The sequence below is a fragment of the Apiospora kogelbergensis genome (assembly GCF_038363985.1).
Source record: "Apiospora kogelbergensis strain CBS 113332 chromosome Unknown utg000002l_segment0_segment0, whole genome shotgun sequence".
In the NCBI taxonomy this organism is placed as follows: domain Eukaryota; kingdom Fungi; phylum Ascomycota; class Sordariomycetes; order Amphisphaeriales; family Apiosporaceae; genus Apiospora; species Apiospora kogelbergensis.
In genome coordinates, this window is record NW_027117419.1 from 525,108 (window position 1) to 549,806 (window position 24,699).

Here is a 24,699-nt window from a genome sequence, read left to right on the forward strand (position 1 = left end):
TCTTGCAGTACTGACAACGTGTATGGCAGTTAGGATTGAAAGTGGCAAGTTCCTCCAGAATAGAAACGACACGGTCGTCCTCGTCTTCATTTATAATATAATTTCAGAAAAGGATGAATCGGAAGCTCGTCATAGCTAAGCAGCAGTGAAAGAAAGGAGACGAAGGTGATCACCCCTCATATAAAATTACTTGCTGGCAAATACCCCGCAGTTTAGCGGCATTCTACTTGATAGAATCTTACTTGCTCATTTCATTTAAAACAAATGTCTGCCACTGCTATTGCTGCGGTCGACTTCACGGCTTCATTCTTTTCATCGTGCTGCAAAATCGTTTCCCGTCTTAATGGCAGCGCTGCCTGAGGGAGCCAGGATGGCGGATGCAAAAGAAGAAGCACTTCGTCCTGTATCGCCAACTCCGCTTTGGGCGTCGAAATGCACAGTCTGCCAGGATATCTGGAAGCTTTTCTCCGACCCTGAATCTGTACAGAGAGTCAATCTCGGGTCGTTTGAAGAGGCCCTCTCTACTACCTGTGCGGCCCACAAGTGTTTGGTGGAAGCTTTCGCGACGCATTGTGGACATCCAAATGCAGACACGCAGGACATAGGCCTTATCTCTGGTGGCCATACTAGCAGCGTGCATATGACCCAGTCTATATCGGGGGGAGGCCAATTTTGGGATTTGCTTCTAGTTAAGGATGCCTCCGAGAAAAGCCATCCCGGGAAGGGTCGCATCTTGGACCCCGACTGGGTGGATTTGGACATGCTAAAGCAATGGAAACATAACTGCCTGGCACTACACGGCAAGTCCTGCGACAATCCCATGAAGATATGGGCTACACGGCCGGCATGGCTCATCGACGTCCAAAGAAGGTGTCTTGTCCCAGGCCAGGTGCCCGGCAACTTCGTGGCACTAAGCTACATGTACGGCAACCTCGAGGCACCTCATATCGACGCTGACATGCTGGCGGACCTTCAAAAGCCGCTGGCTCTCGACAACCCCGAAATTGCCCGGATACTTCCACCCATTGTGCAGCATGCCATATATCTAACTGGCGTCATCAGCGAGCTTTACCTGTGGGTCGATGCGCTTTGTATTCCTCGCTGCAACCCCGAGGTCACCAAAGAGCAGTTAGAAATGATGGGGGCCATCTATGCTACTGCCGTTGTTACCATTATTGCCGCGGATGGCGATGCCAGTGATGGCCTACAAGGCCTTCGAGGTGTTTCCACGACTCGCGGCCTGGACCAGTCGATCATTCCTTTTGGTGACGAGCAACTGCTTGTTAGGAACACCGGAATCTTTTCCATGGGCTCCGGGCTTCCGTATTACGATCGAGGTTGGACCTACCAAGAGTATAAGATGTCTCCACGTCGGATTCTCTTCAACGAACGAGAGCTGCATTGGGAATGCTCCTGCAGCGTCTGGCATGAGGAGCTCGTGCTCGGTGCCGAGGTCGACAAGTACATTGACGACCGCCTGAAGATCATCCTGGCTGGATTTCCCGAATTAAGTTCACTAAGCAACATTATCGGCAGTTATAACACAAGGACATTACGGTATGACGAAGATGCCCTTCCCGGCATCACTGGACTTTTCTCGGTGCTTAGTCGCTCCTTTACCGGCGGCTTCTTATACGGACTCCCCACCATGCTCTTCGACAGGGTCCTAGGCTGGAGTCCGCATTGGAAATTTACTAATCTCCGTCGCCGTACTGAGTCAAGCAGGTCTACAGAGGATCGTTTATCGTCGTCGGGCTTGCCCTCTTGGTCATGGATTGGCTGGCAAGGGCTGGTATCTATTGGCAGCGAGGCAGCGCTTATTAACTCGCGAAGCAACTGGGCCAACGAGACAACCCCCATCACCGAATGGTATACGGGACGCTCATCGCAGACTCCACCGTGTCAGCGACAAAGAGTTAGGTCAACCTGGTTCGAGAACCGCCAGGAACATAAGGACTTCACCAAGCAGTTACCCACGGGCTGGGCGCGCCATGATGCACCCAGAACTGTTTCCTTCCCGGAGGAGCCGTTTCTCTACCCGGATGGGTGTGGCCGATACATCTTCAAGCACGATAATATGCCACCAGGCTCTTATGATAATGGCAATGAGGATGGAAGTTGGCATTTTCCTTTTCCCGTCCCGGAGATACAGGAGTCGGTGCTTCCTTCTATGCCGGAACAGACGCCCTATCTATTTTGCGACACCGTTGGCACAACGCTATGGGGACATCAATCTGGCGACGGCAATATGGTGAGACTGTGCAACGGCGATGGGGAGGTTATTGGTTGGCTCCACCTACACAATGACGATATGTTACCACACTTTCCAACGGCCGTTACTAGAGATGAGGCGGGTCTCCCAGTTGAACTAGTGGCTATATATAAGTCAACGACGTATTATAACACTTGGGACGAGCCTAAAGAGCGGTATGGACTGCCATTGAGGCGGCATGAGGAATATACCGTTCTTTGGATAGAATGGAAGAATGGAGTCGCATGTCGACAAGCTAGTGGCGGGATAGAAGCAGATAAATGGGACGCTTTAAAGCCCGGGGCAGTGTCGTTAATTCTTAACTAAAGAGAAGATCTGGCTAGCTCTTAGCTTTTTATTCAATATTGTGTGGCGTAGGAGCATATAACGACACATTGGGCGTCGATAAAACAAGTATCTCTTATAGCGAAGTTGGGAGCGTCTCAATCCGACTTCTTCATGGTGATCAGAGTGGGATGGTGTGGGCTCTGTTGGTCGTGTTTCACTGCCATCATCCTCTGGCAATTCGGGGCACGAGTCCTGCTGCCCCGTCTCTAAACTTTGTCCACCGAGTTTGCGTTGGTCGAGCCTGTCCGGGAGAGCTAGTGTAGACGTACCATCAAGTCGATATATGCCAATCTGAACTGAAAGAGGCCAACAGGAACGAAACCAGCAGAACCTTATTAGGAAAGGACAGGCTCTAAACAGGATGTTTGAGGACTACTCGGACAGATTCGATATCGATTAGGACTAACTGTGCTAAGCTAGACAATCCCGGATTAATCCGGATCAACGACACTGTTCTACTGAATACATCGATCCGAAGGCTCCTATCTGTTAGAACGACAGCCTTTATTCTGCACCCATCTATTCGTTGAAACGTCTATAATATACTCGCGAAAGATAAGTCTATAACCCAATTCTGCACCCGGACCAATGACAACCACCTACCCGCCCGATCACTGCGTCTCAAAGTCGACACTCCACACAAACGAACCCCCGAAACACAACCCGTCAGCCCAAGCCTTCTTGGCAGCGAACGTATCTTCGTCGTCGTAGCCGATCCACTGGTTGCCCCACGTGATCTGCTTCATCATCTGCTCAGAGAGGTACTTCGGGGTGAGGTGCTGCTCTTGGATCAACGCCTTGATCTCGGCCAGGGAAATCACGCCCTCTGTGGTATTGGTACATGGTCCCCCTATACTCGGACCCGAGAAGGGACAGAGCAGGCGGTTGCAGCTGGGGTCCGCCAGAGTGTACCCGCGGCCGTACGCGGCGAGCCCGAAGTTGATCTTGGCCGGGTTGAGGCCGGCGAACCAGAGGGGCTGCGTTTTCGTCTTGATTTCGCTGATGTCTGTCTGGCCTTTGATCTGTGTCTTCCCATTTGGCTGTGTTTCCTTAGCTGTGTGGAGATCTACCACGATAGCGTGTTTCAGTCAGCGCGATCATCTACGAGGCACGTGGTGAAACTTACCATACGACATGAAGTTGAAAAAGTCGACGTACTGCTCCATGGCCTTGGCGTCGAACCATTGTAAGTATGCGTAGTCGGGAGGCAGGGTCATGCTGATTCCGTAGTTGCTGGGGTACGCAGCTCGCATCTCTTGCAGGAGCAAGGGGAAGTTCCGGGTGTCTTGTAGCTTTCTACCTCCGCTTGGCGGATCGCCTGGGTACTCCCAATCCAGATCGACGCCAGTAAAGCCGTACTACAACAATACGTAAATAAGCATGAGGGCCTTATTCTGTTGAAGTGCAGTTTCCGAGATGACCTGGCTACTTACCATATCCATAAAAGTCTTGAGAGAGCTGATAAATGCAGCACGGTTCTCTTTAGTGGAAACCATATCGCTCCTGGCGTAATATTCCAAGTCAGATATGTCTAGGCCGAGACCTTGCTTCGGGGTTTATTTACCAAGCAGTGTGAGTTGCCGCGGTGGCGCTGAAGCCAGACCCCCCGATAGCGATCCAAGTCTTCGGGCCACCGTTGTTGGAAAGACCTGTGAACTCCTTCATCATTGCCACATCATCGTTACCGTCCACCCGAACTTGGAACGTCTTTGGGTCGAACGATGAAAATGCGTAGAACATGTGCGTGTAGCCAGTGGTCCGGATTTGTTTGGGCCGGACTTGGTTGCACTTCCTGTTCCGCACGTTCCCAGATTGATAATACCCAATCGTGCGGTGATTGATGTTGCCAGACCCAGCCTGGCAGGAAGGGTATGGATATGTTTGGCAAGACCCAAAGCCGGCTTGGCATGGCGCCGTTTTCCCTGCTGGGTCGGCGTTGACACAATACAGGTCCGTGGTCTAGATCAAGTCAGTGATCCCATGTTTCTAAGTAAAATGTAATTCACTGGAGGTGATGACTCACACCGCAAAAGCCCGACGCAGAGCAGCAAAGGTTCATGCCGCAGCGCATTGCACCGTTCTCGCTGTTCTTTCCACACATGGCAGTACCATCACGCCCACGTAGCGAGGTTGAACTCCCCACGCTCAAGGCTAATAGACCCGGTATGTAACAGACCATGAGCCCGAGAACGGCATATTCCCAAGGCCGACTGTTCGTTGGGGAAAACATTGTGTTGTTACTTAAGGGTTTACTCAAAATACTTCAAAGTTGGGATGAGGAATGATCTAGGGATTGAATTGTTCTACATAATACCTGGTAATGAAGCAATGCAAGGAGGTTTATATATCATTCTAGGCCGTTGCTGGCGTGAATATCCAAGAGACGGTTTCATTGCAATGCCATCAGGAACCCGGGCACACCGGGGGTTTGTACTACGCCAATGTTCCTCTGAAGCCGTAAGCATTGCCAAAATATATCGTGACGAAATGTCTGAGACATTATTCGTGTAAGTTTACGATGTGAATGCCAACGTCAGCCCCGTCCGTGATCATTTGGATTGTGGATTCTGACTTGGCTTACGGATTGGTGTGTTAGGCTGAGTATATATGACAGTGACACCGGCGCTTCGCCCTGATTGAAGTTTTCCAATGATGGCCTTCAGAGTCCGGTTTGATATGCACTGTTTTGTGGAAAGTGATACCCCAATACTAATATGGGGCAGGATCTCGTCTCGTAACAAGTTATGATATGCCCGGATCGAGAATCTGGTGACGCTACTCGCATAAAGACGAGGCTATCATCTCCATACGCGGCTGACGTGTGAGGTTGGGGGTCTTCACAACCTCTATCCTTTCGCCACTGGTGGTCTTCTACTAATTCTTAAGCCTTGCAAACCAAGGCAACAAGTTTGTTTTGGCACCTTCGCCCCCAGTCTTGCATTCGATCATACCGGAGGATTGCTTATGGGTCACATGAACCACAGCATTTGTGCAGGATCAGTGCTTCGTCAATTCCTCCCAGCAGGGAAAAGTCTTCAGGCAGCATCGGGTGAGACATGGTTCATTAAGGTTGATGGTCACATGATCACGTTTTCCGTCTTTCTATGAACATATCCTCTTTGATCTTTACCAAAACCAAATCGACCCCTTGCGCAGCCGTGAGAGAAAAATGGGCTATTGTCACCGTGGTACTCGGCAGCCCATGGCGCGAGTCACAAGATCATGCGAGACAGCAGGTAGTTGTTGAGGCCACACATGGGAAATATGTAAATCGTCAATCACGCTGTGGCGCTCTGTGACCACGACCGGCGGGCGCCAAGCTGACATGACATTGATGGTGACTGGTAGGACAAGACAGTTTTGTTTGGGACCAATTCGGCCTCCAACTACTACATTGGAAACACTTTAGAATGCTAGTAAGACTTCCCCTACGTGGACTCGAGTACCTGGATATCACCAAGTGCGACCACGAGATTACACAAACTTCTTCAAGGCTGGAATAGGGAACGATGTAGGAATTGACTTGTTCTACGTAGTTCCTCCATTATACAAGTCAGTAGTCGCCCATGAAACAATGCCCCAACCTCCTTCTAGGTCATTACACTTCCTCGCTCCATGCCACTATCCTTCCACATTATCCGACCCGTCCGCCATGTCTGTAGCAGGTAGTCAGGTGTCCTTGTTCATGCTGTGAGCCTTGGTGAAGACGGCATCCAGCCGTTGCGTCTAGGTGCAATGAACATGGTAGCGAGTCCACACATGACCCTCCAGGAAGCATGCACTGCCCGCAGAAGAGCAGTAGGTGCCCATTTCGCAGGTCTTGTACGTCGGGAAGCTCCGACATGATGAGACTTGTTGGGGGACGTACAAATACAGCAGTGAAGCTCAAGTGCGCTCCTTCCTTCTATTCGCGTGTCGGGTAGACATGAAGCAAGTCATGGCAGCAGGACCAGGCCCCATGTTATGGAAGCCGACTACGCTAGGGAAGGAAGGAAAGAGCACGACAAACATCCCCCGAAGTTGCTTTCTCGGGAATATGGGAGCAGTCGGTTGAACATGTTTGGGTATATCAGCTTGCTAATCGCCAGGAAACTTGTGTCATGTCTGGGATATAGGTACTGATCCGCCGTATATCATCGCGGGATTGAAGTGACGTTGGTGGGTGGTTGCAATTAATGCAATCGCTAATGGGTCGAAAAATTCTTGGTGGTATCCGGCGGAAAATATACGTAAAGCCTCTCAACATTTCTCTTGGTTGCTTCCGGTTATGTACCAGAGACTGACATACAAAAGGACTTTGTACAGGCCGGGAGGGTCATGGGTCACAGACCAAGAGGATCTCGACAGGTTTCCTTCCTTCCTTCATCGGAACCGCTGTGGGATGTCGGTGCGATTTCACGTATGCGCTCTTTACTACAAGTATGTCCACTTGATTACACGAAACCCTTGTTTATCACCAGACGGTCTGGCGCGACTTGCAATGCCACACATTCGCCTGACGGACCGCCATCTGGCGACGCGTGATTCCCTGGGGTTGCTCTACCCAAGAAATGACACTACTCTATCCGCCCCGGGTCGTTGGTGGAAACCTTGACTTCCTGTGACATTCGCTCGCCCAGCTTCGCCTGGCCGCAGGTGAGCCCGTTGCTGCGTCCAAAGTTGAAGCGCAAGTGTTCATCGTCGGACCAGCTGCTGCTGTTCTTCTTCACCAACAAGTCGCTGCCGTAGCCCTCGGCATCGCTGAGATAGTGACGGAGCGAGCGTGCCGCGATTGACAACATTTTGGTCGGCGGGAGCGCCGGCCGCGCGAAATGGTCTTGAATCGGTGATGGTGACAATGTCGAAAGAGGTGTTTTTGAATGTGGTAATTCCGATCTAGCTCGACCAGGCAAGAAAGGGAGCGAGGCAGGCATTTTAATCAGGAAGCCCTGAATTACCAGAGATAGCTACCATCGAAGTATTTCAATCCAGTCGAGTCCATTTGGTAGATCGTTATGTGATTGAGAAATTTCCTGCATCCAAGTGGTTGCGAGCTTCGTCCGCAGAGCCGTTGAACCCATTGAGTTTGGGGTCATCACATTGCCTATCCTCTCAACACCCTCAGATGTGCGCTGTGCACTAACCCAGCCAGCCAGGGACCGTATCATCATAATGAAAGAGGCGATATGGCCAAAATCGGCTTAAGTTCCCTTTGGAGTTGGTATTGGCCCATGATGAGATTATCCTTCTCTCCAATCACATACTTCGTCGACGGCAATCGAGTAGATTGCGACATATTGAAATGCGGCAACGTCAGCCGGGGCGTTTCATTTGAGGTCGCACACAACGGCAACAAGAGAGAGCATTAATGAGCCGGAGATAGTCCAGGTGATCTCGTTGAGGCAGAGTGGTCCTTGTGTTCCAGCGGTAAAGAGTAGGTATGAGTCCGAAAGCATTGCTTTTATTGTTGTCATGTATATATATTTGTAAATAAGTCTTGACCCTAGAACCCAAAGACTGTTTTGGGGGTAACGCCGACCCCCACGGAGCCGCCTGTCGCTCGAGAACCCGAAATAGATGATGATGATGATGGAACGATGCCATAGAAACGCCCAAGCCCATGGGGAAGAAAAAGAGAAAAAAGCCGGTAGAACGCCGTGGAGTAGCAGGTTGGGCCGCCCCTATATGTTTGGTCATGGTCTCTTTGTATCGTTGGTTTCTCCGGTAAATATGCACCTAGGTCAATGTCATGTCTTCTCTGGCCCCTCCGCAGCCACATATGTGATGAGGTGTTGCTGCTTGTTCTTTTCCCTTTCCCCGACGTAGGCATAGTAAGAATGCTTTTCTTTCTTTCTATGCTTGCTTCTTCCTGCAACCCGATCGGCCGTCCAATTAGGTTGCCTTCGTCTTTCTGTTTTCCATTTCTTTGGTTGGTGTCCACTTCGGCCGACCAGGCCCGCTTTGTTCACCGCCAACTCTTCTTGTTTTGACGCTTCACAGACTTAAGCGATCCAGGCTTAGCCGGTCATTACTCCGCACCCGTTTCACAACGCCCAGCTTGAAGAACTTCTCCTCCCCGCCCGCCGTCCGGCCGCCGATGTACCACTTGTCCGCGCCCCGTGCGTCGCGGAAGCCCTCTGTCGAGCTGTCGCTGCCCCGCCTGTGTCCGCTTCCTGCGCCAGCCGGTATCGGCATGCCGCCGTGGTGGCCGGCGCGGGGCGAGTGGATGGGGTTGAGCTGGTTCATGACGCTGCCGGCGCCCGCTGCCGCCGTGGAGGCCGTCGCAGACGTCGACACGGGCGTCGACGTCGCGATGCCGCGGGCGGCGCCGGGCGCGGTCCCGGACGCCGTGGACTGGGCGTGCGTGTGGGTCTTGGACTGCGACGAGAGGGCCGAGGCCGAGGGGGGCGCCTGCAGTCGGAAGGCGGCGAAGAAGGAGGAGAGGAAGAACGGCCGTTGCGAGGACGGCATCTTCGGGTCGAGAGATGGGAAGGATGTCGGCAGCCAAGTGCTGCGTCGAGTAGGTAGGGTGTTCGAGGTTGGTGGGATGTGTGTTGTGTCCCCGACCGACGATTCCACAGTTTCCTCCGCTGAGGTTTTGGATGGTGGTGCCTGTGAAAGTCGACGAGCCCTATTGATGTAACGATGAATTTGTGTTGTAGATTGTCCTCGTTTGTTGTATTTGTATAGCTGAAATGGTTGAGGCTTTGGGATGCACGTTCGATCTTTCGGGTCGTGTGTCCGTGGGGGTGTGTTTGTATGGTTTGTGCCGTGAGCCCGAGGCTTATCGAGGGGGGATGGGGGGTGGCTGTCGGAGGTTGTCGGTTGCTGGGACTCGTGTGATTGTCTGGCCGGGATCGTGATGCGCAAACGCAGCCGAGCAGCTTGTGGTTTTTCCAGGGGGCTTTGGTTGGTTCCTTTCAACCGGGTACTGCGTGCACCCAAAAACCTAAAAAGTGCTCGATCGGTTCCAACAAATCGGGTTTCTTTTTTCGCTGTGTTCAATGTTACAACCGAGAGAGAGAATGCGAGAGTGTCTCCGAAATGTGATGGGCTTGTCGAGAACTATAGTGGATTTCGCGGGGAATCGATTATATGGCAGACAGACAGGTTGGTTGGCGTCGAGCAGTGCCCATATTATTATCGTACGACGCTGGATTTTGGAGCCGGTTATCTGATTTGATTGAGTGGTCGCTTAGCCGTTACGTAGGTCTGGCGTTTGGTTGTGATGGAGGGTTGCGTCGCACGCACAAAGCAAATGCAAGTTCGGGTTGACCGTCATCGCACAGCACATGCAAAGCCCAGCAAAGCCCAGCAAAGCCCAGCAAAGCCCAGCCAAGTTCCAGCGGGTTTGGACGGACGGGGGCCAATCAAAGCAGCCCAGTTGGTGAGCCGAGAGGGCACTGGGCCCGCGCTAGAACGCTAGAAGACTAGAAAACACTCACCCCTCTATCGGCCATTGTCGGGTCCCTCTTCTCGCTGTCTCCTCGCTGTCTCCTCTGCTTCTTTGATGAAAGCCCACTCACACAAAATTGGCAACCGCTCCCGGACACTCACTTTGCGGGGTGCTTTGTGGGGGACCGTCACAGATCGTACGATCAAATCGATTCCCACTACTAATAGTAAAGCGTCAACTGGCTGCGTGGTATCAACGAAACAAACCACTGTGACCTGACTCCCACAGATTCGGTCGAGGAAGAACCGTGGATTGTCACATTGGATGGTCTGGTGACTCTTTTTTGCATGCGCCACAAACCTTAGCTAACATGTGGCTTTGCTGGTAGGGGGGACAGTTGCCCCTGAGTGTTATGACATGCATTGACCATAGCAAATTAAACCTTTGGCGAATGACGATCTTATTAGATATACATAAACATACCCATGCGATTACCACATAAAACGCTGGATGTTACCGCCATCTAAAAGCGTCCCATCCTCAGATTTCCAGTAGAAGGGTCGCGTCAGGAAAATGTACATGGTGATGCCGTTGATAAGAAAGAACCAGATAGACTCCAAGACCAGCCTGACATCAAACCGGTTACCGAGGCGTACCAGCCAGACCGAAGACGGCTTGTCTGTCGAGATCTGCAATGTCCCGAGAAGGTCGTCTATCGACCACGCGGGCACCAGAAGCCTCCAGAACACCCAGGGCAGGATGAAATACCGCGGCTCCACCAGCGGGGCCGTCATGAGCGACAAAGCCGTCGTCAGCAGAAGGATGATAACGGTGGATGTCGGAGGGGATTGAGAGACTTCGTTACCCAAGACCAAAGGTTTGCGAGCGGAGGAGTCTGGCTTTCTGTCCACTGCTTTGGTGGTGCTTGGTGCATTGCATGCAGACCAGGAAGGTCTGCTATCGTACAAGGCAGACCAAGACAGCCAGCCGCAGAACACGTACGCCGGCACAAGCGCGTGTCTGACGAGGCTTCCCCGGAGTATGGAATAACGAAAGACGTAGAACATGTAGTGGCGGTTGTCGGCGAGGGTGAAGGGGTGGATGATGGTGTTGAAGTGGACAATCACCAACCCGACCATCAGACATGCCATCACCAACAGTGCCGACAGTATCGGGCCATTGGCAAAGACGACATTAAACGCCCGTAGGAGTGCAGACTTCTCCTCGTGGCTGGAGGGCTTCGTCTCCCGACTAGTGACCGCCTTGGGCGAGGACCCCGTGACAAAACGATATGTCGCATTGAGACAGCGTAGAACTTGCGGGAGAAATAACGGCGCTGAGAAGAAGGCAAACAAGGGCCAGATGTAAAGCATTTGAGGCAAATGCAGGGTGGCGACATGGTTCGACTTATCGCCCAACACGACGCCGCCGTTCCAGATGACAAACCCAACAAAGAGAGCTAGGGTCGTGATTTGGGGATAGACTCGGCGCAATACGGTGAAGGTGTTTCCATATGGCACCCGCAAAGGGCCCAAGACAAGACTCTGCCCATAAGGCACCCGCAAAACCCCGCAGACCAGACTTGCGATACACAAAGCCAAGTCACCGGGCCAAGCATCACCAACAGCCGGGTCATAAATCTGACCTAGTGTGTACCACGAAGGGAAACATTGTAGCTGCTTACCCTCCGCTGGACTGCAAACCTGACCCGGCGTGTATTTCCAAGGGAACAATTGAAGTCGCGCGTGCGTCCTGGTGAAATGGGGTCCATCGGGGAGCGTCCTGTCCTCAAGGCTCTTGAGAGCGGCCACGGCTTCTAGCCCGCCCATGTACACGACGACCCAGAACACATTGGTCTGGCGCATGAACAGCGCGACAACGCCCAGCGCGATCGTGTAGACATCATTCAGCCAACTGGGAGGCCCGTTTCCAGATATCCTCGCGGAGTGATTGGAGTACGCGGCGAGGACGATGCACGTGGAGAGAACATCCGTATAGAACAGCCCAGAGAAGAAGAACAAAACGGGGAAAAGGGCGATGTTGAGACCGGTATGCAGAGCAAAGTTGGACCGAAGAGCAGAAGACCAAGCCCCCTTCAAAGTAGGTCGGCAGAATGTGGCGAAGAGGGACACCCAAAATATGGCCACCACGTTGAACTGGCGCAGGGTCTGGGCCGAACAATCAGTCTTGCCCACAAAACGCGCCCATGCAATGGCGGCAAGATACCTGCAAAGATGTCAGAAAACAGGAAGTAGAGTCGCTGATAGCCTCGATTGACTTACAGTCCAGGTGGAGTAGTGATCTTGTCGTCCCATTGCGAGTATCTGCCCTGGCAATATACTTGGGTCTGCGGGATGTGGAAGAACTCATCCTGTAGCCCCTAATCAGTCCCGTGCCCATGCGAAGCGGCGGTAACGATGATACTTGTAAACTTACCAAGTATGGCGCAGGCACAGATGCATTTACATAGCTAACCCATACGGATGCGAACAGTAAAAGAACCGAGTTGAAAAGCCCAAATTTGACGAGAGCGTTCACATCGAAGCCTCTGTCTTTGTGCTGCAGCGAAAATCTCCACAGTGCGACGCCGAACAGGCCGGAAATGAGTGTGAGAAGGAATTTCTGATCCAAGACCAAGTCTAGGGCCTTGGTCAGAGATTCCATGTTGAGTTGAGCTGGCGGATCTCAGACCATGGTATCTTGATGCGTCGATGAAGGTCAGACGGGTGTGGCGTGCTGCCGCCGATGTATTGCTGCTGGGCTCGGATGCTGATGAAGTTGCGATGTGGCAGTTCAGATCCCGTAGTGAGGGAGTTAGGAGATGAAAAGACAGTGTGGGGCTGGAGCTTGCTGGGTATCGACGCACTGTACTCTGTGGTCAACACTGCCTTACATATGTTCTTACCCAAACTCCCTTGCGACATATTGTCTATCACTAGCATTCCCGAGGGACACTAATTATATATTTCAATTCATGAGACTACCTCGGAAGACTGGGGTGTCTAGTTTATGACCTCAACAATCCATCTCTCAGAGTGGGCATGGAAGGACTGGCACTGGGCTGGGTGCCTTCGCTGGCTTCTGATATCATGATAGTGTTCGCCCGCCATAGCGAGCAAAGCAACAAGCCGAAGTCTTGGAATTGTTAACCCTTTTCAATGTGAAAAGTCATGGTAGAAAAGCACACAATCTGCAAGTCATCATATGTCAATCAGCATAGCTTCTCACTACTGATGGGAAGTCCCTATTGGCTACAGGCCCAAAGTGGTCGCTTCCGCACTGTAGGCTGAACCCCTGCGTCTAGGCCGTTTGGAGCTTAATTCATTCCCCCACGGCAACGCAAACACCCTAAGCTTTTTGACTGCATTCCATTCCCGTTAGAACCTTACGTATCTGAGCTGAGGGACGTACGACATCATACCCAAAGGCCTCAATTTGTCCGATTTCCCCTCCGGTGCACTTTTTTTTCTGTCTGGATAAATACCCCTCGGACCCCATCGAGTGCTGTGCTACCCAAGCATGCAATCGCCAGAATGGCGTCCTCTGTCCGACTCACACAGCGTGCCGTGCGCTCTTCCACGGCGATCCTAGCTCAGAGCTTGACGAGACAACAATGCCCACGCATCTCGCGAACTGCCTTGCCCGGCAAACGACTTAACTCAACGACGACGACAACTCCTTCCACGGCTGCTTCCACTCCGTCGCCGACACCTCCTGCACCGGCCCCGGCCTCAAGCCCAGCCCCCACTCCCTCTCCTTCGACGTCGTACTCCTACTCGTCAAGATCGGAATCATACACCGCATCCCGGGCCAAGATCCTGCTCTACTCCACGGCCCTCGCCACCACGGGCTACCTGGCCTACTTCTACGCCACCGACACGCGGGCCTCGGTGCACCAATGGGTGGTCCCGCGGCTGATCCGGACCGTGTGGCCCGACGCCGAGGACGCCCACGACGTCGGCGTGCGGGCCATGAAGTCGCTGTACCCGGTGAACCTGCACGTGCGCGAGCGGTCGACCGCCGCCGTCGACGCCCGCCTGGGGCTGTCCGTCTTCGGCCACCAGCTCTCGAACCCGATCGGCATCTCGGCGGGCCTGGATAAGCACGCCGACATCATCGACCCGCTCTTCGCCCTGGGCGCCGGCGTCGTCGAGGTCGGCGGCTGCACGCCCCTCGCCCAGCCGGGCAACCCCAAGCCGCGCATGTTCCGCGTCGCCGGCATCGACGGGCTCATCAACCGCTACGGCCTCAACTCACACGGCGCCGACGACATGGCCATGCGCCTCCGCAACCGCGTGCGTCTGTACGCCCGCGCCAACGGCCTGACGGAAGCCGAGGTCCTCAACGGCGAGAACAGCGACGTCCCGCCTGGAAGCTTGGCGGCCGGCCGCCTCCTCGCCGTGCAGATCGCCAAGAACAAGGACACGCCCGAGCAGGACGTCGGGGCCGTGAGCCGCGACTACACGTACTGCGTCTCGCGGCTGGCGCCGTACGCCGACATCCTCGTCGTCAACGTGTCGTCGCCCAACACGCCGGGGCTGCGCGACCTGCAGGCCGTGGAGCCGCTGACGGAGATCCTGAGCGCCGTGGTGGACGAGGCGCGGCGGGCGGAACGCAAGACCAAGCCCAAGGTCATGGTCAAGGTCTCGCCCGACGAGGACGAGGAGGCCCAGATGGAGGGCATCGTGCAGGCCGTGTGGCGCAGCGGCGTCGACGGCGTCATCGTCGGCAACACGACCAAGCGCCGCGTCGGCGTCGTGCCGCCCGGCGTGGCCGTGACGTCCAAGGAGGCCGCGACGCTCGGCGAGACGGGCGGCTACTCGGGCCCCATGATGTTCGGCCGCACGCTGGAGCTCGTCAAGCGCTACCGCAAGATGCTGGACGGGCAGAGCCTGGCGCTGACGCAGCCGGGCCGGGACGGCAAGCGCAGCGTCCACGAGGAGAAGAACGACATCGCCGACGAGGCCGTCGGGGCCAGCCTGGGCGCGCTCGAGGGGACCGCGTCGGGCATGGTGCCGGACGACATGACCAAGACGCCCCTGTCCAAGACGTCGACGCGCGGCCGCGAGACGGTCGACGGCTCGCGCAGCCAGAAGGTCATCTTCGCCACGGGCGGCATCTCGACGGGCGAGCAGGCCCTGCAGATCCTCAACGCCGGGGCTAGCTTGGCCATGGTCTACACGGGGCTGGTGTACGGGGTGCGGGCACGGTGACTCGCATCAAGGGGGAGATGAAGCAGGCTATGGACGAGAAGAAGGCATAGATATGTACGTGCGTGGTAGCATCGAAGAGTATCTCATCTTGCGGTTTAGACAAAAACAAAAATAGCATAAGGGAGGGCGGAAGGATGATTGCTTTGAAGAGATAGCGTGAAGGTGTATAATAGCGATATCGAATGAGGATAGGGGGTTTCAGCAATCATATGTACATCACGTGAAACAAGTTTGCCCATAGAGCAAGACAGCATAGAGTACAATGCAATTTCGGCCAATGAGGGCCCGGCATTCCAGCACATTCATATTCCAGGCATGGGTGTTATACGTATGGGTGGTGAGAAAGCAGAAGTCTATTGTGTCATTTTGTACAAGAGTCGGCCGGCCATGCTTGGTTGTCGCACACTTTCTCTAAAGTCCTTCGAGCTGCCCTCTAACTTCTTCTTCTCTACCAAATGCCTGCGCTGAATTGGAACGATTGAGCCCATAAACAGAGTACGTTGCGCATTTAGAAGGGGTTGTCGGAGGCGGGGATATCCTTGACGTAGTAGCTGCGGAGGCCGGGGATCTTCATCAGGATGTCGTTCTGCACACGGGGGATGCCCGAGGCGTAGAAGATGACGGCGAAGAGGGCGACACCACCGAAGGCGCCGGACTTCATGCCCCTATTAGATGGAAGCCCAGGGTCAGTTTCTCTTTTTGCTTCCGTGTGTCTGGTTGCCCAGCCGTTGACTCCGCCGATCCAATGCGTCCTCGGGTTTACGCCTTGTGTGACGGCTTGACTGCCTGAGGCTGGGTGGGAGTGTACTCACAGCTTGGTGAACTGCTTAGGAGTCCATCCAGCAACGTTAGGCTGGTAGTGGTACCTGGGAGGGCGCAAACTCTGGTCAGCGAGGCAATCCAGAAACCATAAAAGCATATCTTCGAGTTGTGTATCTCCGCGTTGTAAAAAGATAAAGTGAAGAGAGAGCGTCTCTCGATTCCAGGTTTGCCCTGCCAAAATAATTCGTCCCGCAGCTCTTGACGCATATACGGCAACTCCAGCACCGTATCGATCGACAACTCTCTCCTCCTTTTTCGCGACATCCAGACGAAATGTATCCGACTCCGTTCCAGGACTTTTTCATGGACTCACTTAGGACCGTATGGGCTCTTGTAGGACGGGTAAGCCGAGTTCTGGGGCCCCGGCCACGGATGAGTTCTTGCTAGAGCGGAGAAGAGCGTCAGCGTCCACGTTTTGGCGAATGCCCGGCACCTGGGATTCGGACGAGGAGGAGGAGGAGGATAGCGAAAGCTCCAGCGAGTGTGAATGCGGCAGCTACTGCGACAGCGACTCGGACAACGAGGAGAGCTTCGTGGTGCTATATTGATGATGGCTTCTACCTCGCGGTAGGAAGTTGAATCGAGAGGTGGGCAAACGTACCGTCTTCTCGAAAGGCATGGTGGCGGTCTAGGTCGTGGTGGGACAATTGGGGGTGGTGCAATTGACGTTCGTTCGTGGTCGTTGGGATTTGCGTCGAGGTTTCCGGTCGGCAACTCACCTTGCGCGACATTCAATCTTCAATACCTGAATTCTTGAGTGGCCGGAAGAAGCCGGCGGCTGACGGTGCACGCAAGCCACAAGCCTCTTGGATGGACAGCGATCGGAGCCACAGGTCTTCAGAGCTTGAGCCACATCTACTCTGTTCCCCAAATTCCCACTCATTCTTGAGCTGTTGTGGGGAAAAGATGTTTCTGGTTGAACTTGCTGCTTTGCTTGTACCTGCTTTCCCATCCACGCCTGCATGTTGCATGTGCCCAAACATTACCGGACTGATTTCCAAAGATCGTCAGGGTCACCAAAGCAGAAGACAATTTGTTACTTTCTAATAATACCCACAAACGTCACATCATATTCTTCTTAGCACTTCTCGTATCGCTTTCGCTATGGATAAAGTCGTCGATGTGCGCTTTGAGCGCATGGAAAAAGCCCTTGCGAATCTGGTCGACTCCATCGCCAAGTACACGCCCTCTGCACACTCATCGACCGAGTTGAGCGCCGCTTCCACCGATCTGGCCAAGGGCCTCGAAGAGCTTCAAACGCACCAGAGAAACTACGCCAGGATACAGCAGCTGCGGGCGGTCTCGGCCGGCTTGGACGGCCAAATCAAGGATACGTTGGTGCAGCTCGCTCAGGCCCGCAAGGAGTTGAAGAGCACCTCCACCACCGTCTTCCCCGAGAAGGGCACCTATCCCATCGACTACACTGAGCTCCTAAACTACGGCCGTCACATTGCGAAGACCACCGTCCCCCCATCGGGTGTCGCCAACGCCCCTACCAACAGCGTGCCCCCGACCCAGCCAGAGAGCGCCGTCGAGTCGGCTGCCCCTACTCCGGGCGGCACTCCGAACGGTGTAGCCTCTGCCCCCAATGGCGCTCTAGATCAGTTATCTGGCCAGCAGACCACAAATTCTACCGCCCTGCCCGACAATATAAAAGACAGCCTCAACCCACTCGCCGGGGCCATTTTCGTGCCGTTCCCCAGCGAGGCTCACATCCGGAATGGTGCGCTTGCACAGCTAGACTTCCTGTCAAGCAGGGGTGTCGATCCCGAGGGCTACGATCCGGACGAAGAGGAGGCAGAGAAGAAGCGCAAGGAGGAAGAGGAGCGCGCGCGAGGAGCAAGAACGTCTGGAGCGCGAAGAGAAGGAACGCCGCGTTAGGGAGCAGATGGAGATTGCTAGGGCCGAGCGCGAGAAGAACCGCGAGAAGGAGGCGGCCGAGAGACAGGCCCGGGGCGACGCCGGCAACGCTGACGGCCAGAGCGGTGCGGCTGCTGGTGCTGGTGCGAGCGCTGGAGGCAATAAGCAGGCCCAATTCCAGTTTCTCAATGACGACGATGACGAGAGCGATTAGGAGTCATACGAGGAGGAAATCAATAACCACGGGGTGCAGGTGGCAGGCTGCGACTCAGCACACACCGCTTATTGCATGCGTGCTGCGCTTATGTGGTATTACAGGAAACGGTCAAACGAACTCACTCTGGGTCCATATGGGGACAATGGTCTGTGTACCTTTAGATCAGCTAACATCATTATCAGTGTTCGCTGTCTCCTTTACATCTTCGGGTCTCGGGGTGAGCAGTTTCGCGTTGAATGATTCCACACTAACCTACTTCCTATCATCTGGCCAGTTATCCCATTTTTTATAGTCAACATTCCTATAGCTGTTGTCCCTTGACACGGCCAGATCCTCCAATGGGGTGGAAAAACCAATCCACTCACCATATTTTTGTGTAGTTGGCCGATCTTTGGGAATGTGTCTCATGTGAATATTGCCCGCTTGTCTCATCGATAGTTACGGATACCTTCCTGCGACCATCCCTTTCATATCGCCCCCTGTGCGCTTCCTAATTGAGCTTTGAATCGGCCGAACTTCCAAAAAGGACGATTGATCTTCTCTCCTCATGGAACCTATTGTCGACTTGGGTCAAAGTGCAAAAACACGATGGCACGAGGTCTCTTTCGGATCGTCTGCGCCCTGCTGCTCGCGAGCAGCACGGTGATGCTTTTCAGCACCCCTCGACGCACGTCGGTGACGCGCGTTGCACACGAAATCCACCACAAGGTCTCCTACGGCACCGAGGAGCTGCTCTCCTCCGCGACGGAGTGGTACGAGCAGGCGGACCTGCCATTCGCACCGGGCCTGGCATATCTGAAGGGGAGCGGCAGCTCGCCCGATTCCAAGTCACCACCGTCTTCTTCTGCTTCGCCCAACACTCCAGCATCATCGTCAAAACCGCACTCACCGCCGCCAGTGAGCCAGAAACAGAAGGACTCCGGCCTGGGCCACTTGTCCTCGTTGTGCCGAGACACGCCGTGGAACCCCAACATCACGCTCCACTGCCACAGTAGCTGTGGCGCCGACCAGCTCTCGCTGTGCGGCGGCCTCGCCGAGGCCCGCAACCGCATCCAGACCTGCATTCGGCTGGCCATCGATGCCGGCGCCGGCGGGGCTCTCATCATACCCCCCATCGTGATGAAGGGGGCAGATGAAGACAAAAGTGGCGGCCAGGCGTTTGCCACCACCACCACCACCAGTAACAAGAACGGCCATAGCGTCTGTCCCGGCAACTTGTTCGACTTCGCAGGCCTCCAGCGAACCATGGGAAACTGGTGTCCTGGCCTCAAAATCCGGACCTCGGCGCCGTGCCGCAGCGACAACGACGCGACCACCCCGAGCGGCAAGCAAGCCCTGGCGGAGGCCGTCCGAGAAGAAGAGGAAGACCCGGAGCAGCTGCTGCTGCAGGGCAAGAAGGGCAGGCGCGTCAAGACGCTGAACCTGTCGTCGCGCTGGCGCCCGCCCTACTGCCTCACGGCCCCCGGCTGGTCCTCGACCGTCGGCTCCCTGTCGGCCGCGCTCTCGCTGTCCTCGTCCTTCCGCGGCGCCGTGCTGCGCTTCCTCGCCGACGCGGGGCTCGCCGCCGAGCCCGTCGTCCTGCGCCTCGGCGACCCCTACCTGGCGTGGGACTACGCGCGCAGCCGCGAGGCCGCGACGCTGCGCCGCGATCTCTTCGCGGCGGTGCGGCACAACGCGTCGCTGGGCGCGCTGGGGCGCGCTGTGGGCGAGAGCATGGACGGGGACGGCGGGGGCGGTACATCGGGGTGCGCCTCGGCGGTGGCGGGCGCGACGGGGCAGCGTCGAGCAGCGTCGAGGCGCAGGTCAAGGGGTTCGTGGACGCGATCCAGGGGCTCGGGTCCTACTCGCCCCCGCTCGCGCGGGTCCTGGCAACCTGAAGCGACGGGGTGTCGGTCGCAGTAGACGCGAAGGCAACGAAGCTGCTGCTGCTACCACCCCTAGCAAAGGCGACGGCGACAGCGACATCAAAACCGTCTACGTCAGCGGCGGCAGCCCGACGGCCGTCCAGAAGTTCCGCGAGATGCTGCAGCCGCTCGACTACAAGGTATACGACAAGTGGACGCTGCTGGAGCCGGCCTCGGAGGGCAACGGCAGCGGGAACGAGACGCTCCTGGCGCAGATCAAGGCCCTCGACGTCGACCAACGGGATGTGGTCGAGTACGAGGTGCTCGTGCGCGCGCGGTACTGGATGGGCGTCAGCACGTCGCCCATGTCGGCGCTGCTCGCGTACGCCCGCGGTGAGGGCAGTCGCAAGAGCAGCCAAGACGCAGCAGGCGACACCAAGGACAGGGATGCGGATCTGGATTGGTTCGAACGGTACATCTATCCGTCCAGCGGCAAGAGCGTCGCGCTGGACGGGGGCTCGGGGCAGCGCACGTACGAGCGCGAGATGGAGGCGCGGGGGATCGGTTCACGAAGCTGCTCGTCGTCAGTGGCGATGATGTGATGGATTACTTCCCCTGAGTACTGGCAGAAAAAGTTCGAATGGCGATGTGTAGGTTAGAATGGATATTGAATGCATGATTTAGAGCGCTTTTGTTTTAATAGGATGGGCACGACGAGGCGTTGGCTGGTTTATTTTACTTCAGGTTACAGTGTACTCAATCGCTCGTTATGTTTCTAAACTCTCAAACCAGATCAGAATTTTAAGGCCTGTTTTTGGCCACTCGAGTGAGGTGAAGGTTGTCGTGTAAGGTTTTCTAGGAGGGAGTTAAAATACTAATATCCAGGCTACGACATGTTGGATAGCGCAACACAAGACAGGGGTAAGTGCCGCAGATAGGGGTCTTGGAGTGTAATTAATTATCAGTAGTCGCATAATCAATCCACAAGAGCACCCATGCCGTTGATATTGGGAAGCAACTTTGTATTGTCCGTACTATATGACACTGCTTTATTACCGAAAGACTACTAATGTAGTACCAATTAAGATACACCAGAATTCATACGTCCACTGATATCTCATGACATCACGCGTTTTGGGATGGACGGGCGTGATCGCGCATTCGAACGTCCTGGTATCGGCATATCCCGTGCTACGCCATGGCTCCTTGATATTGCGTAAGTAGTAACCCTGGCCGATGAGCCGGGCCTGCGACGCGTGTGCCGCCACGAACTCCTCGCAGAGCACGGGGAGGAGCGAGCCATGCGATCCCATTTTCTCCGCCCGCAGTTCCCCGTGGTGTATCTCGAGCGGTTGTTGCGGGTCGTGTCTGCTCGCCACGTCGGTCCACAGCTGCTATGTATGCGGGCCGAGGCGGGCACCCCATGTGCTTCTCAGACACACCTCGCGTTTCCCGGTCTCGGCGTGGGCGAAGTACTCGAATACACAGCCGTAGCGCTTCCCCCGGTCCAGAGGGTCAGCCGCTCCAGCTTGGGCATCTTCATCGCAGCACGCGCCGCCGCGTCGAGGAGAAAACCCCAGCCCTCGTGCCCGCGCAGGGCGTCCGAGGTCAGGCATAGGTTTGTGAGGTTCTCCCAGTGGGAATCCGCCGAGCAGTGCGGCGTTTCTGGCCGGAAATCGTGGGAAAAGTCTCGGGCGTCGATGACGAATGACAAGCTGACCACTGCCCAGCCCTGGGAAGCCTCCGCCAGTCCTCTGCCATTAGCGACGTCTCTTCGCCCCTTTTCGTCGGCCTCCTGTGGAATTTTCCGACCGCTCCCATAAATCCTCCATCTTGTCGCAGCGGTCGCAGCCATAACCGAGCAGGATCATCCTCAGATGGACCCAGCGCAAGGAGGCGATGCGATGGCGTCCCGTCGGCGCCGAGACGTAGTCACGGAGCAGGGCCAGGTCGTTTGGGACGGGCTCCGGGTAGGCGAACGTGACGGACTCGAAGTGCAGCTGCCACTCGCGACAGACGGCAGCGTAGGCGGCCACGCGTGTTGCACCTCGCCAGCTGGTACCTATGTCGTGGGGACAGACCGAGCCGACGCTATCCAGGATGGCGCGTCGGACCTCGTTCAGGAGACTCCGCTACGAGTCCGGCCAATGTTCCCAGTCACTCGTAGTATCCATGATTTACGGGATACGCGAAGAGGATGGAAGAGGAGTCTTGGTAGAAGTTGCCAATACGCGCCGCTTTCAACGGCTCTCTCCGCTAAGTGAGTAAACTTTTATGATTGAGATTTTATTTCGAAACAGAGTAACAAGGGACAGCGAAACCTTGGTGAAATGGTTTGACCTGTAGAAATCTATAGTATACATTGGTGGAGTCCCTATTTCGTAATTCTGATATACCAGGTGGAGAGATGCACTTACACCAAAGCCTAGTAGCAACACTCTTTGTAGTCTCGGTACGTAACAGTATGAGACATATTACCAGTATCTAATGTTCTTTCCTCTTAACATAGCCTAATAAACTTTAAATCAACTCATTAATCACTCCCTCTATTGAACGCTGCCCAAATCGTAACTTCCGTACCCACGCCACTCCTCACCAACGCCTTTTAAGGAATAGAAAATAACGAACCCGCTTCCTCCCAACTTCTAATCGTTCACCACCCCTCCCCTTTCAACTCAAGCATACCTCTCGTACTGGGGCGGCGCCGGCGTTGTCGGTGCTTGCCCTGCCTGAGCCGCCTGAGGCTGTGGTTGAGGGTGCGCCGCATTGCCGTCAGCCGGCGGAGGCCCATACTGCGGGTACGGGCCCATGACGTACTGCTGCGGCATGGGCCCGGCGGAGGGGAAGAAGATCTGGGCGGGCTTGTTGTAGGGCACGAAGGCGACGCGCTGCTTGCAGACGGGGCAGTAGTGATCCACGTCCTGGAACCAGCCGCCCAGGCAGGGCAGGCAGGCGAGGCAGAGGCAGGCGAAGCCGAGCGCGAGGCCGGCGAGGCTGGACGAAGAGTCAGCTACTTGCATTCGACAGCAGCACGGGGTGTCACTCACAGGGTCATGCTGGAGTCGTTCTCCATCGTATGCGTCAGCACGCGGTGGTGGCAGAAGGGGCAGTCGACGATGGCGGGCAGGTCGGCGAGGCACTGCAAGGGCACCGCGTAGCCAGGCGCCTGCAGCTGAGGCATGGAGGCATCGTAGGGCTGCTGCGGAGGTTGCTCTTTGCCCTGGTACTGGTGCTGTGCGGTTTGTTGTTGTTGTGGCTGAGCAGGGGTAATTGCGTCTCCAGCTGTTTGGGCCGGGAGCGTGGACGTCGCCGGCCCGACTCCTCCTTCCTGAGCGTTTGACATGACTACCAAGATCGTCCGTGTATGTAGGTGTATACGATGGGCAAGTAGATGACTTGAACCTGGAATTGGATGTGGTTTTTACCCCGAGGTCGATGATCAAGTTGGTTGTGAACACGCGACTGCGAGACTGCGCCTTCTTTCAGCTCTCCAGGCAGTAAGCGCCAGCGCCAGGCGCCCCCCAGGCGCTGTGCCACTTCACTGCATTGCGGGCTTAGCGTAGCTTGGCCGCCCCCAAACTTGACTCACGGCAACAACGTGGTTCGCGAGAATCAACATAGCGTGGTGAGCACGTAAATGACATGGAATACGACCGATAGCAGCAATGGCGTTTGATCGATGTGATTATCTTGGTAGAAACAGACACGGCAGCCTAGCTGAAGATCGATCAAACACGTCCCAACTTTCGGTGGTTGCGTTCTCTTTGCACCGCCGCAACGCTGCACAGCCACCCCAACACAGCTGCCGTAGCTAAACCTTAAACGCATCCTTACCGCTGGGAATCAGTGGAGAGTTTCTCCGTACCAGCTTTGAATTCAGAGCTTGACCGGTTTGCAGTCGAGATTCTCACCAGATGTGCTCGATCGAATCCAGATTTATCTTTGCTGCCCACCTGGTACGGGATACTGAATTTCCCCTTGGAGATCCTGGAAGCCTCAATTTCATTCAGCTGTCGATCAACAAGCGGCTTGCCAGTGGTTTCCTTGCTTTTTTTTGAGGCCTCTCGGATCCCCGCTCTCTTTCTTTCACGGCAACACTTTCCTGTCTTCCAGAAGAAATGAATACGGACAAGTCCGGGGAAAAGGGGTGCAAGGTCTAAATCAATTCAATTCCATCAAAAGGGAGAGAGATACAGAGATGATGAAGTGGCTACTCATTGTCGAGAACCCGCTGCTGCTTACGTCGTCGGCCTCTGGATAATTGAAATCCCGGAAGATGCCGCACCTGTATATCGAGATCTACATGACGACGCAGATCTCTGGGGCTAGGCAGGGTCCGAGTTTTCATCACCCATGCCCAGCAAATATGGGCGTCTTCGTCACTGCGGATTGTGTCTGCTGGAGCCGCGCATCGCAGCCGGAATCTTGTACGATGGTGATTATTCTTGTTCGGGGAACCCGCCCCGATTGCTAAAGATGCTGCAGCATTGGATATCAATAGCACTTCGATAACCACAACCTGCAAGCGACTGCCACATATACCATGCGCGATAAGGACGGCTTACCGATTCCAGTTGCCAGGCCCGTTCAACCGATCCGCGAGCGATTCGGCAGGTAGCGAGCATTCGAGAAGCGACCGCTACCCAACGAGTGAGTCGCCGGGCTGCACGCATGCATGCACTTAACAGGCCAGAGATGGATGGTATTCTATCATGCGCAGGCGCCGACATTGTTGAATCGACGGTTGAGGAAATTGCAATATACGGTAA

The 24,699-nt window shown here is 55.1% G+C and overlaps 10 protein-coding genes across 10 annotated transcripts; 4 read left to right on the forward strand and 6 right to left on the reverse strand.

Moving 5' to 3' along the window:
• Positions 1–370: 370 nt before the first annotated feature.
• PG998_003038 (uncharacterized protein) lies at positions 371–2,578 on the forward strand (the record flags this gene model as incomplete). Its single annotated transcript, XM_066869856.1, has 1 exon — positions 371–2,578. One exon carries the CDS (start codon positions 371–373, stop codon positions 2,576–2,578), a length of 2,208 nt encoding a protein of 735 aa, XP_066733606.1.
• A 632-nt stretch (positions 2,579–3,210) lies between these two features.
• On the reverse strand, positions 3,211–4,700 carry PG998_003039 (glycoside hydrolase family 18 protein; the record flags this gene model as incomplete). The annotated part of the gene is made up of 5 exons (XM_066869857.1): positions 3,211–3,665; positions 3,726–3,957; positions 4,033–4,102; positions 4,164–4,558; positions 4,623–4,700. 5 exons carry the CDS (start codon positions 4,698–4,700, stop codon positions 3,211–3,213), a joined length of 1,230 nt encoding a protein of 409 aa, XP_066733607.1.
• Positions 4,701–7,155: 2,455 nt separating this feature from the next.
• Positions 7,156–7,380, reverse strand: PG998_003040 (uncharacterized protein; the record flags this gene model as incomplete). Its single annotated transcript, XM_066869858.1, has 1 exon — positions 7,156–7,380. One exon carries the CDS (start codon positions 7,378–7,380, stop codon positions 7,156–7,158), a length of 225 nt encoding a protein of 74 aa, XP_066733608.1.
• Positions 7,381–8,572: 1,192 nt separating this feature from the next.
• On the reverse strand, positions 8,573–9,049 carry PG998_003041 (uncharacterized protein; the record flags this gene model as incomplete). Its single annotated transcript, XM_066869859.1, has 1 exon — positions 8,573–9,049. One exon carries the CDS (start codon positions 9,047–9,049, stop codon positions 8,573–8,575), a length of 477 nt encoding a protein of 158 aa, XP_066733609.1.
• A 1,416-nt stretch (positions 9,050–10,465) lies between these two features.
• Positions 10,466–12,638, reverse strand: PG998_003042 (DIE2/ALG10 family-domain-containing protein; the record flags this gene model as incomplete). Its single annotated transcript, XM_066869860.1, has 3 exons — positions 10,466–12,200; positions 12,257–12,345; positions 12,411–12,638. 3 exons carry the CDS (start codon positions 12,636–12,638, stop codon positions 10,466–10,468), a joined length of 2,052 nt encoding a protein of 683 aa, XP_066733610.1.
• An 869-nt stretch (positions 12,639–13,507) lies between these two features.
• PG998_003043 (dihydroorotate dehydrogenase (quinone)- mitochondrial) lies at positions 13,508–15,187 on the forward strand (the record flags this gene model as incomplete). Its single annotated transcript, XM_066869861.1, has 1 exon — positions 13,508–15,187. The coding sequence occupies one exon, from the start codon at positions 13,508–13,510 to the stop codon at positions 15,185–15,187; it is 1,680 nt and encodes a 559-aa protein (XP_066733611.1).
• Positions 15,188–15,695: 508 nt separating this feature from the next.
• On the reverse strand, positions 15,696–16,740 carry PG998_003044 (uncharacterized protein; the record flags this gene model as incomplete). Its single annotated transcript, XM_066869862.1, has 4 exons — positions 15,696–15,852; positions 16,000–16,053; positions 16,323–16,392; positions 16,611–16,740. 4 exons carry the CDS (start codon positions 16,738–16,740, stop codon positions 15,696–15,698), a joined length of 411 nt encoding a protein of 136 aa, XP_066733612.1.
• A 373-nt stretch (positions 16,741–17,113) lies between these two features.
• On the forward strand, positions 17,114–18,083 carry PG998_003045 (uncharacterized protein; the record flags this gene model as incomplete). The annotated part of the gene is made up of 2 exons (XM_066869863.1): positions 17,114–17,856; positions 17,912–18,083. The coding sequence occupies 2 exons, from the start codon at positions 17,114–17,116 to the stop codon at positions 18,081–18,083; spliced, it is 915 nt and encodes a 304-aa protein (XP_066733613.1).
• A 591-nt stretch (positions 18,084–18,674) lies between these two features.
• Positions 18,675–20,532, forward strand: PG998_003046 (uncharacterized protein; the record flags this gene model as incomplete). The annotated part of the gene is made up of 2 exons (XM_066869864.1): positions 18,675–19,896; positions 20,006–20,532. The coding sequence occupies 2 exons, from the start codon at positions 18,675–18,677 to the stop codon at positions 20,530–20,532; spliced, it is 1,749 nt and encodes a 582-aa protein (XP_066733614.1).
• Positions 20,533–22,605: 2,073 nt separating this feature from the next.
• PG998_003047 (LPS-induced tumor necrosis factor alpha factor) lies at positions 22,606–23,273 on the reverse strand (the record flags this gene model as incomplete). Its single annotated transcript, XM_066869865.1, has 2 exons — positions 22,606–22,924; positions 22,978–23,273. The coding sequence occupies 2 exons, from the start codon at positions 23,271–23,273 to the stop codon at positions 22,606–22,608; spliced, it is 615 nt and encodes a 204-aa protein (XP_066733615.1).
• Positions 23,274–24,699: the final 1,426 nt, after the last annotated feature.